Raw genomic sequence first — 14,935 nt, 5'->3', positions numbered from 1 at the left:
AAAAAAAATGCATTTCAAGCCAGAAAGAAACTTAGCTGGAGATCCTACCCATAAGTGAGCAAGTGCTTTTCCTATTTTTGATGCCAAAAATGAATTCTAAGTAGGGTTGAAATCACTTTTTTAGCAGTTGCTATGGATTTCTAACATGTGTAAGCAATATACCTATTTACAGATTCTTGATGTTTCCAGCAAAATTACTCTACTATGATTCTAGTTATGCAAAAACACTTCAAACCAGCTTTTCATCATCCTAGACTACATGAAAGTACATTATATTCTCATTCTAGTAGCTTGAAACAAGAGAAATTCTTTTTCCTAAATAAAGAATTATGCATTTTAAGTCATCTGATCAAATATACTTCAGACGCTGGAAATATGGCCTAGTGGTAAAGTGCTTGCCTCAAATATACTTCAGACTATAATAAGGCCTACTGAACTCTTCTGAGAGCATTTTCTGATGCCTTAGGACCTATTTAGACTCTAAGACACATATGTAAAAGAATGTTACTTTGACACAACTTTCCCTAACTTACTCATTTTCGCCACCCTAGTCTTTTGTTCCTATTTCAGTTGGCTTAAGGGAGAATACAATATAAAGGAGAACTATGGTCTTTCCTGCCTCTTCCAGACTTGACCAGTACTGAGACCCAGAAAACCATACCTGCTTTCTGCTTTCTCTACCCCTGCTACATCATATGCTCCAGCTGCAAATCCTTACATGTCACATTCTGTGCTCACTCCAGCCCAGGTATACCCACCATCTTCCAGATTCTCCTCCCAGCCCAACAGCACATAAAGGGGCTTCACACACCTAGCAAATCCTGTTCTGTTGCTATGAACAGTATCATTGGATATTCTGAACATTTACATTTCTTATTCTCCAGACCAACATGCATTCATGGAATTCAAAGACTCCATCCAAAAGCCAGACACAGAGAGGCATGGCTTCAGAAGGACAACCCACACCTGCCACACGGGAGGTGCAATCTTCCTCACAACCCAGACACCCAGCCTTGCCAGCATTCTAGTACTGACTTCATTCAATCACCGTCTGCCTTCAATTCCCTGTAATCTATTTAACAACTCTTAGACCTAAATTAAACTATGATCTCAAAGCAGGTGATCCAGTGAATCTGCTTTTAAGGAATTACCAGAGGATTTACAAGAAAATCAAGGAATGCTCCCCCCTTCTCTCACACATGTATCTCACAAGATTCACTTATACAGCTGTCCCTAGGGAAGCTGGCACAGCACAGAGTTGTTCCATCTGGGGACAATGAGGACTCTGTTCTCCAACTCAGTTTTAAAATCTCCATGGAGAAGTGGGATCAAAATTGACATTTGTTTTAGAGATTATAGACATTCAATAAAATGTGCAGTATTCACAAGATGTGGTCTATCATTAGGAATGGGTATTTTCTTTAAATGAGTCTCTGTATTCAGAATTCCAAACTTTAAAAAGACTGGTTTTCTAATCCTCTCATGAATATTTTGGACTACTCTTTCTCCTTTAGAATTGTTCAATTAAAATGTACTTATTACCTGGCTTCTGTAACTGTACCCCTCCTGTACATCACCTTGATAATAACAATTTAAATTTTTTAAAGAAATATTAAATTATGTTAACATAGGAAAGAGGATAGCAATAATTAGAGTGTTAAAAGCATACTCTACCTAGTTTGCTAGGTTGCTCTGAAATTAAAGTAATTTGTCCCAAATTCAGTCCTGTACTTTCTTCCCTGTGGAGCCACGAGCCATGCTTTAGCTATCACTTCTTTCTTTAGCACATGGCTTTGTGTAGGTCAAATGATCATCAAATTATAAAATTCTAGCATTCCAAAAACATCTCATGGCTGATTTTTTTCCCTGATAAAATGTTGAAGAATTGTCAGGTAAGTTTCAGGAAATCAAAAGAGAACACTTAAGACATGTTTCTTGGTGGGGGAGGGGCACAGAATTGGAGGAAAAGGGTAAAACAGTGCAGCAGTGGAGCGCACTGGACAATAATGAACATGAACTATGCATCTCATGGGTAGAGATGGAGGGAGGGAATGGTAGGAAGGGAACAAGATGACACTGTATGAAAGGAAATGTATTTATTACCTGTAGCACGCCAATATAACCCCTCTGAAATAACAATAAAGTAAATTAATTTTTAAAACTCCTTTTTCTAACTTCTTTAGTAAATCAGTTGCAATAGTTTGATATAGTCCCACTCTACCATTCCCATTCTAATAATACTAAGGTTGGGACTTCTCGGCCTCTAGAAGTAACTTTCTATTCTTGATAACATTATCCAGCCTGTGGTTTTTTATTGTAACAGTGCAGACAGAGAAATCGCATTAAGAAATGCACTTTAGGAGGGGGGTATGAGGGACAAGGTAACCAACAGTACAAGAAATGTATCCAATGCCTAACATAAGAAACTGTAACCTCTCTGTACATCAGTTTGATAATAAAAATTTGAAAAAAAAATTAAAAAAGGAGAAAAAAAAGAAATGCACTTTAAATCACAATCTGCTATACACATATAAACCTAGGTACGTGCTTATCTTAAAACATCTAAAAAAAAACTTGTCCTCATCTGTCTGATGCTTTGGTTATTTTTCTACTGTTGTTTAATTGTTTGTTTTTATTTGTTCTTAGTGTTGCCTATGACCTAGTAGGAAATCAATGAACTTGACTATCCAATATTCAACTTTGGCATATTCAAAATATATTGTAACCATTAATATTCAAACTTTAGCATGTGGAAGACCGCTGGAGGGTTAGGGAAACTCTGCTTTACCTTGGAATGGTTTGTGATGCACAGCTTGAAAAATATTGACTAAGGAGAATAATCTTCTGGGAGCCATAGGAAAAGAAAGAATACATTGACAAAAGTTTTGAAACAATAGCCACTTACTTGGTTGTTGCCAGCATATAACTGAGAGGCATCTGTTGAAGAAATGGAAGAAAAGGCCTAGAAAGAGAAGGAAAATACAAATGTGTGGGATTGTTGTGGGTGGACTCTATGCTCCCTGCTGACTTTAATATTGTTCAACTATCCTATAGGTCAACTATCCTACATATCAGTAATGCTCCACTTTAGGGTTTCTGGATTAAACATTCCCAGGCCTACCCCAGGAGAATTAGTCAATGTGGCATTCGTTGTCTTCTGTGCAGGAGACAAGCAAGTCACACTGTTAGAAACTGCTCTCCACTTTCACCCCAGCTTCCATTAGTCCCCAGTAGCTTCTCAAGTTCTACGAAACATTTTGAAACTCCACATGACTTAGTTTTAAAGCTTCTCCCCTGAAAGTCTAAGAACTGAGTGGAATATAGTTAACATTGTAGTACCATTCTCTGAAAAGATCAGAATCCAAAAAACAAAAATTTCCATAAGGAAGTTGCTCATAAACAAACAAACTAATACATAAAACAATGTAGCTTAAAAATGTACTTTCTAGCATTGTACTAATCACCCAACTTCTGGCATTAAAACTCCTTTGTACAAATAATAAATATTTAAAAATATTTAATGCTTAAATGTAGTTTCTAAAGAAAGGTAATTCAGTGTGGCACCAAGACTGTTTTTTTAATCCAAGTGAGGCCAACAGAAAAACCCTCACTTTGTTCTCATATATGATTTGCATATATGATTATAGATGAGTATTAGTCACAAATGAAAGAAAGTGAATCTTTGGACTGTGTTGATTTTGGCAGCATTCACACAGAGAACTAATGTTGTTCATTGTAACACAGTTCCCTGAACAGTGACTTCAAGATATCACTGCCATGTCTCCTTTCATTGGATGACTTGGTTTTAGTTTCAGACATTTTTAGTTGCAATGAGTCCCTGTAAAGTCAGGCTGGCTTCATTGAAATTCTAGCTCTGCCACTAGCTAGCTTCCAGGACATTGATCTGTCTATGTTCCATCTCCATTTCAGCTTCACTATTGGTGAAATAAGGCTAATACAAATCCTATCTGACACTGCTGTTGGCAGGATTAGCTTAGATATGCTAAGAATATCTAATGGTGCATGGTATATTACATGCAGTTAAAACCAATAGCTGCCATTGTATTAATAGGGGTTTTCTAACTAAGTAAGGGCCCAAATGCTTGTTATTAGTTTCTACCTGTCAAAGTATCTATAGCGATTTCTTCCAGTCACTTCCGGATCTTTATAAACTTCTTTAGGTATCTGAAAAGAAGTGTCAGTTCTAAAATGAAGCAGGAAAACATTATTCATTTCCACATATACTTTCCACCTAATATTTTTATGTCTATATAGAGCATTCTACACTGACAGCAAAGTCTGCTATACCATGTGTTTATACTAGATAAAATTATCCCCCCACTCCCAAGCCAGGAAACCAGGGCATACTATGAGAAAGGAAGAGAGGAGAAGTAAGCAGACATATGAAATCCTACATACAGAAGTGCCCACTTCCAATTAAAAGCACACACAAATAACCAAGTTTCAAGAGGTAATTTTGATGTCCATGTTGGAAAATATTCTTAGTTGTTAATTTATAAACATAAACTTGCAAGTGATTTTAAAAACAAGTATTTTATATGAGATTTATTATAAAGGGTGTTTGGGCTATACATTTCAAAAGACATTTTAAGCCAGGTACCTGTGGCTCACATCTGTAATCCTAGGTAATCAGAGGGCTGAGATCTGAGGATCAAGGTTCAAAGCCAGCCCAGACAGGAAAGCCCATGGGACTCTTACCCTAACTACCAAAATAAACCAGAAATTTATTGAGCTGTTGCTCAAGTAGTAGAGCACTAGCCTTGAGCAAAAAGCTAAGGGACAGCACCAGGCCCTGAGTTCACTCCCCAGGACCAACAGTGCACACGCATGCGTGCACGCACACACACACACACACACACACACACACACAGAGCTTACCATCTCTAAGTGGATCAAAGGAAAAACCAACTCAATCATCCACATCTTTGGTGACAATTGTCATTTTGTATACATATAACTATGTATGCCAACCTTCTGAGAACTTCTAGTAACCAACAAGTGTATAACCCTTGCTCCTTAATCAGGCTTGTTTTAGGAGAGGAAGCTTACATGCCAACTGTACACTTTCTAGTCAGTCATGCAGAGTAGATAAATAACAATTTTTAAAATAACATGTTTGTAAAAAATGTGAGTGCTTTTAGAAGCTGGAGCCACCTAACACTTACTCAGCCATTTTGCAGACAGCTTCTTTCCGTTTTACCTCCTGTGTTTTCCATTCTTTCCTGATGAATGGTGGCACTGGATCTGTACTGCTCCAATATAGAGAATATCTTGGATAATGGATCAAGTTGCTGAACATGGCTCTAAATCTGGGAACTTTTCTCTAATTAGGAAATGGAGGGAGGGAGGAAAAAGTCAAAATCATACCACCAAATTTTCTTAAACATTTATGTTGTGAATTTCTCTTTAAGTAAAAAAATAACAAAACAGCAATGTATATAGTACAGGAAGAGGAGCTATTTGCGGATGCAAAGAATTTTTCCAAGCGGAGTCTGGCATAATGGTAGATGCCTGGAATCCAGAACTCAGAGGCAAAGGCAGGAGGATCTCAAGGTAGAGGCCAACCTGGGCTAGACAGCAAACCCTTTGCTCAAACAAACTCCAAACACAAAACATAAAAGTCTCTAAAAAGCTGCCCAAGTAAGTTGTGATAATGGAAGTTTATGTAGCAAGAGCCAGAACTAGAATAGTTCATACTGTATATGTTTTCCTGTTACTTGAATTCTTTCAATACAAGCACAGATGCATTTTCCACTGAGATAACTTAGTTTATAGGTCCTTTATTTTCTACTAGCTATTTCATCTTCACAATAGGACACAAGTATTAACATACCTGCCCTCAAGTAATTCCTGCAGAATCAGAAATTCAGTGGATATTTAGTGAGCAGTCAACCTGATTTATACAGTTAGCTGAGGGAGATGACTCAGCTTTATTTTTTTATTTTTACTCAGCTTTATTAAATTGCCTTGGTAGATGAATTAGACTTACCAGCCTGCTTCGAATCAGGGTGGCTTGAATATTTGCCTTAGCATGGTCTTTCTCACTTGACACAATAAATAAAGGATCTATGGAACAGAAGAAGTAGCATAAGGAATAGAACATACATAAACTTAGAATGAAAAACAAAGTCAAATCAATGGAGTCCCTTTCCTTTTGCCATGCTCCTCCTTCCCTTTCTCCCTTTTTTCCTTCCTCCTCCTTTCCTTCCTCCCTCCCTCCCCCCATCCTTCCTTTATATTTCTTTTTGAGATGGGGATCTGGCTATGTTGCCCAAGTTGGCCTTGAACTCTTAGGCTCATACGCTTGTTCTACCTCAATTTCCTGAGTAGGCAGGAGTAGCAGCTATGGCCCAGTTACTCTGATTCATCTACCAGGGGAAGGTCTGTTACATATATTTCTTTCCTATAAATTCAAAATTATGGAAATGGAATGTAAACAGAAAGGCTAGCATATTTTAAGCACAACACTCTGAACATGATCTCTTTTTTTTCTCAGTGAGCAAACTTCTTTCTAGGTTTGGTAGCCCAAAAAGTATTTAAAGAGGAAAGACCTCGTGTCTATGCACCATGGCTATTTACAGGTGGAGGGATACATTTAGTACAGTTTCCCATATCCAGAACACCAGTAACATGTAAACAGCATGGCCCTTCAGAATTGGTATACACATTAAGCAAAGGTCATTCTCTAAAAAAGTAAATACTTGCAACCTCCAGAATTCAGTCCTTAAGATTTTAAGTACTGTATGTTGTCAATGGGCTTAATTTCTCTCTTCATAGTTAAAAGATTAACTTGCTGTTGTAAGTAGCTCTTATTAGGTATAGCTTTAATGATGAAGAGTATTGGTCCTGATTATACCATCTATTAAAATCAACCCACTGGGCACTAATTTCACAAACAGTCTTCAGATCAAGACTTGATTTCCTAAGTAAACTTATCTCTAGGGAAATAGACTAGACTACTTGGTAACATATAGTTTCCCCATAGAAATGAATAAAATGGTATTGTGACTTAGAAATAAGTTTCTTTTGAGTTTGGGTGTCTAAATCAAGTACCAAATTGAATATAATTTTTAGGTGACCAGACAAAAACAACTTCCTAGATGCTGTCATTGAACATTCTCAACAAGTTTGAGTAGCAGCAGGTCTCAGGCTCTCTTTCTTTTATTCAACAAATACTCATTGGCTGGCTAGTATGTCCTAGGGGCTTGGGACATATTACTTAACAAAAAGATTTTGAAAATCCTGACTTCAATGAGGAAAGAGAGAGAGAGAGAGAGAAAGAGAGAGAGAGAGAGAGAATAAACAACAAGCATAACAATATGCTCAGAGGTTAAAAAGTAATAAGAACTGTTTTAAAAAAAAAAAAGAAGAGGAGATCAGATTGGGGAAACAGTTGCAATTTTAATAAGGTGACCAGTGCGGGTTCACTGAGAAGGCAACAAGTGGGGTGAAGAAGTGAAATGAGGTGACAAATGAGGAAGCTAGTTTTGTGGCTATTTGCAGGAAGAATGTTCTAGGAAGTTAATAGCTAGAGGAAAGAATAAGAGACTGACTGATAAGTTGAGGAACAACAAAGAAACCAAAACAAAAGGAGCAGAAAGAGGAGTCAGGCATGGTGTCACACACCATAGCCTCAGCTACTTGAGGAGTGGAGACAGGAAGATGGAGAGTTCCAGGCCAACCCAAGCAAAGTTAGTGAGCTAGGGGCACTTGTTCAAATAGTAGAGTGCTTTCTTGGTGTGCTGTCTGAGTTCAATCCTCAGTACAAAAGGTGGGAAAAAAGAACAAAGATGGAAAGAATTACTTGTAGACAAAAGAAACAAGGGGATGGGTCACCTAGACATGGGACTTTGTAGGAAAAAAAGGGGAAAAGAGCTTGAAAGTGTTCATAGATGTACCATTGATCCCCATACCCACCCCATCACAGTTCTTTCTCTCAGATGGAAATCTGATGAAGATCATTGGCTGGACTTGAATCAATCTTCTCTCTAAAATTTTAGCCAAGATACAGAAAGACTACCAATTGTAATTGGTAGTGAGCTTTAAAATAATGTTACATATATGGCCACCAAACCACTGTTCTAATAAGAGAAAATCAAATACAGGTGGCTTCCTATCAAATGGATGGAAGCATATGCACCAAAAAAAGAAAACTAGAGTTGCCAGATAATGTATTTGATGCCAACTAGATGCCAGTGGCTCATGCGTGTAATCCTAGTTATTCAGGAGGATCTCAGTACAAGGCCAAACCAGGCAGAAAAAAACCCAAGAGATACCATCTCCAAAAATAACCAGCAAAAAAGTTGACCTGGCTCAAGTGGCAGTGTGTCAGTCTAACAAGCAGGAGGTCCTGAGTTGAAACCTGGTATTAAAGGAGGAAAAAAACGCACCACGGCCAATTAAATCTGAAATTTAAGTAAGTAATCACTAACTCTTTAACACAGATACCTGGGATGAAATTTTATACAAAAATATTATTTGTTGTTTGATTGAAGCTCAAATTTAACCTCTATATTTATTGATTTGCTAAATCTGGCAACCCTATGCATTAAAGACTATAAGGTTAAAGAAAGAAAGCAGGAAGGTGAGCTCCTAGTTCCAACCTTATCTGTCTGGGCCTTAGCCTGCTGGGTAGGCTTTGCTTTCTGGCCATGAGTAGCCACCAGACTGTCTGTTCCATTATTTGAAACTCATTAGGCCTGCTCTGAGTGGATTTCTGCTCTTTGCAAGGGACATTGAACTATTTATTATCTCTGGAAAAAACAACAACAACAACAAACCACAGCCTAATAAATTCCGTGCTTGCTGTTCCTGTAGAGGTTTATTTCCACTCCCAAATTACCTTTGAAAAATAACATGGATATTTACAGAAATTTACTGAGATTTACTGAGTTTCTTTTATCAGATGAAATGAAGAATGAACAAAGAAGAACACCAGCCAGAATATGTAAGTAATCATTACAATCCCTATGCAGAAAATGGTTATCCAACTGATGTCCCTCTAAAGTAGACCCCGGGAGTTCCAAAGGTGACATCATATGTTTGAAGATAAAGCAAGGCTCACGTGACAGGCAGCTGGGGACTGTTGAGGGCAAGGTAAGAAAATACCATGCTTTACTGGTTACACTTGTTAAAACAGTAAATCCAATAATCAATTGATATTCATGAATTACTTATCTTATGCATCCATACTAAGATAGGATTGAAAAGGCTACAAAGGATGTATAAATCAGGAACTTAAAATTTTAGGCAAAACAGCCCTCAAATAGAAAATTAAGGCATTAAAATCAATCAGGACTTTGCTTGTATTAAAGGAACCGATTGATAAGCAATGTTTTGGTAGATACGAAAAAAGAAGGGGAGAGGGGTGGATTCACTAAAACAAACGTGAGATAAAGTGACACTTCTTTACCCAGCATGTCAAAATTGGAGTTGCCCAAAGAACGGGAGCAGGAAGATTATTTTCGTTGGGCGTTTTATGAAGTTTGAAAGGAGGAAATATTGCACGAATCTCTTAACTCTGCTCAGTCATTCCATGCTTTTCTGGACACCGAAAGTTCTGGACGAGGCTTCACGAAGATGGCTCAGTGCTGTGCAAACGATCAGGATGAGTGGGTGGTGAGGAATGGCAAGGCGGCCCCGCGTGGGGTTTGGAGAGCAGCCGAGCCACTTTGCGGCTTGGCTCCCCGTGCGCCCCCGACTGCATGGGCACCTGGCGGGGCGCGGAGCCGCCCCAGCCTATGAAGGACAACCTGGGGCGGGCCAGCCCCTCCGTCCAGAGGCTCCATCTTCCTTCGCGCCATCTGCAGGGCCAACTTGCCGGGGTGGGAGCTCTGGGGCAGCCCTTACCGTACAGGAAATCGTACGTTCGATTGGGCATGTGTCCTCCGCCCCGGCACCTCCCGAGGTCCAGGCGTGAAGACTCCTGGAGGTGGTCCTTGGGCTCGGTGACCGTCACTACACGTCTCATGGTGGCTGCCTCTTTCCTCCGGTCAGCAGTAGTGCGTCCTGGCAGCTGTGTGCACCGTAGCTATGGTAACGACTGCAGCGCTCCGGGCTGAGGGGCGGGGCGTAGGGGGCGGGGCCGCGGGAGAGGAGGGGCGGGGCCGCGGGAGAGAAGGGGCGGGGCCGGGACCTCTGGAAGGGGCAGGGCCGCGGGAGGGGGTCCTGGACCTCTGGAGAGGCTGCGAGAGAGGGCGGAGCCTGTACCTCCGTAGACGCGGGGCCGTGGGAAGGGAGAGGGCTGGACCTCTGGAGGGGGCGGGGCCGGAGTAAAGGAGTAGGGAAGGAGAGTAGGGAGGAGAAATGTTGGGCCTTGGGTGGCTGTGGACATTATACTGGATCCGCTGAGGAAGGTGTGACATAGTCACTGGCTCTGCTTCTAAAAGTTATTGATTATAATGCAGCGTGTAACTGTAGTCACTGAAATATGGTAGATTCAGGGTAGAACACAAATGATGTGATTCCTTAGAAAGGCTCACAGTCCAACAAAATTAACGCCAGGAAATGGGTACTCAGAAAAGGTCCGGGAGAGGGTGGGGGTTGTGATGAAGGGGAGGGGGATAGACAACAAAGAGAAGTGGGGGAGAAGGCTGTCATGAAATCCAATGCAAGCCCTTCAAAATTAAGAAAACTTGAGGGAAGAAAGGTAGAGAGGGATGGATGGAAATGATGAAAGGGGTGACATTGATCGATACGCATTGTATTCATTAAATGGCTATGTTGGACGGTAATTCCTTTGTACAACTACTTAAAGATAGGTTAATTAACTAATTGATTTAAATATATAGGCAAGTGATTCAGCATGTGTGCATGTGCACGTGCTTGAGTGCTGGTACTGGCTGGGGCTTGAACTCTGGTCCTGGACTCTGTCCCTGAGCTTTTCTGTCCCTGAGCTTTTCTGTGCAAGGGTCGTAGTACTCTACCACTTGAGCCAAGCTCAATTTCCAAGTTTTTTCTGGTTAATTGAAGATATGAATCTCAGACTTGCCTACCTGAGTTGGTTTTGAACTGTGATCCTCAGCCTGAGAATCTGGCTGAGAAGCTAGAATTACACGTGCCTGGTGCAGCTCTCCTTTTAATAATGAACCCCCAAGTGCCCATGCTCAGAATGAATGTTTATTAACATTCTGACAGTCTAGTTTCATCTTTCTCTCCCTGTTTTTTCTAAAAGAAATCCTAGTCATAACTATTTGCTTTTAAATTAATCTGTACTTCAAACTGATTTTTTTTAAGTCTTTATAATAATCTCTACATTGTTATAGACTTTCAAAAACCACTTGTGGTCTCATAATGCATATTTAAATTTTCCCAGTTGAATTCAAAATGTCTTTTGTCATTGCTTTGTTCCATTCAAGAGAATTTTTTAAAGCCTTCATGTTACATTTAGATATTTCTTAAATCTTTTCTTTTTCTTCTAGAATGATGAATTGATGTTAATTATTTATTTGGGGCATTCTTCTATAAAAAGAACTTTTAAAAACCAATTTATTGGTTATCCTGAAATATAGATCATAGAAGGAATGCTGGATAAACACTAGAATTTTTTCTATTAATACCAAATTTAGAGAAATGGGGCAATATCTAGTAAAAACCAATGTCAAACAAAGGTTTGTTTCGTTTTGTTTTGCCAGTCCTGGGGCTTGAACTTGGGGCCTGAGCATTGTCTCTGGCTTCTTTGCACTCAAGGCTAGCACTCTACCTCTTGAGCCACAGCACCACTTCCGGCTTCTTCTGTTTATGTGATACTGAGGAATGGAACCCAGGTCTTCATACATGCTAGGCAAGCACTTTACCGCTAACATTCCCAGCCCAATCAGAAAGTTTTTAAAAATATTTTTTATTGTCTTTAAGTAGTTTCACAAAGGAGTTGCCATTCAACAAAGCAGTTTATGTACACAGTACGTCTTGATCTAGGTCACCATTTTCAACATTCTCACCCAACTCCTTCTGTTATGCCAAGTCACAAAACAACCACCAAGAAGGCCACTGAGACTCAGATGTTCCAAACTGCAAAAGCAAGGCAAGACTTTATTCAGGCCAGCTGCAACTCGGGACTTGTCCTACCCACCGACACAGCGGAGGTTAGAAGGAAGCCCCGAGCTGTGAATGCACAGGGCTTATAAAGGCAAAAAAAAAAGTTACAGCCATCAGGTGTTCAAGTAAGACAAAAAACAAAGTTACAGCAATTAGGTGTTCAAGCAAGCAAGATTAGGACACAGGTACAAATCTGATTGGCTCAGGGATCGAGGCACTCTGGGGGCAGTTAGAGTTAAGTGGTTAGAGTTCTCGACCAGCTGGGACCTAATAAGCTCACAGGGCCTGCTTATCTCAGGTAAAGTGGGGTTCACGTGGTAAAATGGGGTCTGACTTCAAAATCTGGCTCTTCATTTCCCCCTTTTCTCTTTGGTACCTTGGGAGCCATTCATGGCTCCATTCTGTCCATTTCAATAGCTTGCATGTCTAGGGGATGATATAGGGATAAGGCATGGGCCAATAGGGCCCAAAGTAGTAACCAAAAACAACTCTGGTCCCTTGGTTTTAAAGGGGGGGCTGATGGGTGAAGATCATCCATCTTCTGTAGCTTCTTCAGGCTGACTGAGGGACATTGACCTTACCTGGCCAGAAACCTATAGCTTTAGTCTATTTTACCAAGGGACTGCAAGATTACTTCAAACTGGAAATTAACTTTCAGCTATACAGACTTACCATTAGCTGTATAGTGTTTAAGATCCAAATGTCAGCAACAAAATAATACATGAACTTCTCAGCTGTGCTCTAAGGGTCGGGTGGCAATACCTGTATTCCTGAGCAAGCCCCAAACTACCAATGCCTTCTTGCATGGGACTTTACAGGCCTCCTGCTAGTTGCCAAAATAAGGGGCTCACTCCACTTTGGAGTGAGCTGCCAAAATAGCATCAACATTAGCCTGGGTAGCAAGGAAAGAAGGCAAAAAGAAAATTATAACAATATTCAGTCTAACTTTCTTTTCTTGAGGCAAAGGCGAAGCGGCTGAGTCGGGTGCTTAGAGCCCTCCCATGTTCCACCACGGTAGTCTTCGTCCAGGGCAAAGGGGTCAGCTGGCCTGGCGTGGGAGCAATGAACGCAAGTGGCAATTCCATCTACCTTGGGAGCGGTGGGAGTAGTCAGTAGCACTACGTAGGGTCCCTTCCACCGTGGTTCTAAGGATTTGAGGTTATGCCTCCGGATAAACACCCAGTCCCCTGGTCTGAATAAATGGGGGGTAGGGACAGAAGCAGAATCATATAATGCCTTAAGTTGGGGCCACATATTCTTGTGCACGAGCTGCAAATAATCAAGTTTACACAAAAATTCAGTATCATCCAAATCAGCAAGCAATTCAGTCTGAAGGCTAGGGATAAATGGCAGGGGGTACCCATACATTACTTGAAAAGGAGTAAAGCCAAGCTGATAGGGAGAATTTTTCACTCTAAGCAGAGCAAAAGGAAGGAGTGACACCCAGTCTGCACCAGTCTCTAAGGCCAATTTAGTTAAGGTCTCTTTTAGAGTCCGATTCATTCTCTCTACCTGTCCTGAACTCTGGGATCTATAGGCACAATGAAATTTCCAATCCGTCCCCTGTGCAGGGGTATTCCCTGACTTATTTTTGAGATGAAGGCTGGTCCGTTGTCTGACCCAATGGTGGATGGGAAGCCATACCTGGGTAGGATTTCTTCTAGGATCTTCTTAGCCACTACATTCACGGTCTCATGCTTTGTTGGATAGGCTTCAACCCATCCTGAAAAGGTGTCTACAAAAACTAGCAAATATTTGTATCCAAATTTTCCAGGTTTAATTTCTGTGAAATCTACTTCCCAATACAGACCTGGCTTATCCCCACGGAGGCGAGCTCCTTTAGTAACTTGTTGATTGGGGGCATTGGTGAGCTGACAGGCCTTGCAATTTTTAACAATATCTTCAATAAGTTGATCTCCTTGTCTAATTTTCACTTTGGAGTGTTGGAGCAAGTCCTGCATTCTTCGGGTTCCCATGCGAGAACTTCGGTGGATTCTCTTAAGGGTCCCCTTACCCAGCCCTTGTGGCAAGATAAGTTTCCCTTCACAAGTTTTCCACCAGTCATTGTTTCCTTCTCTGTCCAGGGGTTTTGTGGGCCATGGGAATTTTCTTTATCCACTCCAAGTCTTCTTGGGAATACTGGGGCACAGGAGGCAAAGCTCATGGCCCTGGGTCTACTAGAGTCAATACTTCTGCTCTGGGCTGAAGGGCTGCTTCCTTGGCTGCCTGGTCGGCTAGATTATTCATTCCCTCTAGTCACCAAATCAACTCCCTTTTGATGACCCGGACAGTGCATAATGGCAATCTTTGCTGGTTCCCATAGGGCCCGGATGAGGCTTAAAATCTCCTGCTTGTTTCTAATGGCCTTTCCTTCGGCTGTCAGTAGCCCCCTCTTTTGGTATTCATGTCAGGTAGGCCTAAGGAAGGGGCTTCCAGAAGGCTTTTCTTGATTGCCTCATCTGCTCAGTCCAATGAAACTCTGGGAGGCTTTTGGTGGCTTCATATAGAAGCTTGGCCATCTCAGCGAACCCAGGTATCCACATCCGGCAAAAGCCTGCTGTTCCCAGGAACTCTGACTTGTCTGGCTGACTTAGGCACAGGGATTTTTAGCACAGTTTCTTTATGTGCATCTGACAGCCAACACTTGCCCTCTTTTAATATGAAGCCCAGATAGGTGACTTCAGGTTTACAAATTTGTGCCTTTTAACATTCTAGTTTGTAAAAGCTTTTTCCTGACTGGCTGGGGAACTGATCTCTGATGACTTAAAAAATGCTTACATTACCTTTGCAGGCCTTTAACAGATCTCAATAAGAATACAATCTCAGGTCTACAAGCTTTCTTTCCTGAACAGATGTATCAGCTTAAAATTCTCACTGC

General features: G+C 40.9%; 1 protein-coding gene across 1 annotated transcript in view; it reads right to left on the bottom strand.

Annotated features, from left to right (window-relative positions):
- Positions 1–10,032, bottom strand: part of Cfap91 (cilia and flagella associated protein 91) — a 42,740-nt gene extending 32,708 nt beyond the window's left edge. Inside the window, exons 1-5 of the mRNA XM_048345823.1 lie at positions 9,871–10,032; positions 6,011–6,087; positions 5,187–5,344; positions 4,121–4,204; positions 2,906–2,962 (exon numbers count right to left, since the gene is read on the bottom strand). Coding sequence (XP_048201780.1) covers positions 2,906–2,962; positions 4,121–4,204; positions 5,187–5,344; positions 6,011–6,087; positions 9,871–9,991 — 497 coding nt within the window. The 5' untranslated portion in view covers positions 9,992–10,032. The remainder of the gene's footprint in view (positions 1–2,905; positions 2,963–4,120; positions 4,205–5,186; positions 5,345–6,010; positions 6,088–9,870) is intronic.
- Between the last annotated feature and the right edge of the window lie 4,903 nt (positions 10,033–14,935).

Source organism: Perognathus longimembris, chromosome 5 (assembly GCF_023159225.1).
Source record: "Perognathus longimembris pacificus isolate PPM17 chromosome 5, ASM2315922v1, whole genome shotgun sequence".
NCBI lineage: Eukaryota > Metazoa > Chordata > Mammalia > Rodentia > Heteromyidae > Perognathus > Perognathus longimembris.
This window is presented reverse-complemented; position numbering and strand designations above follow the sequence as displayed.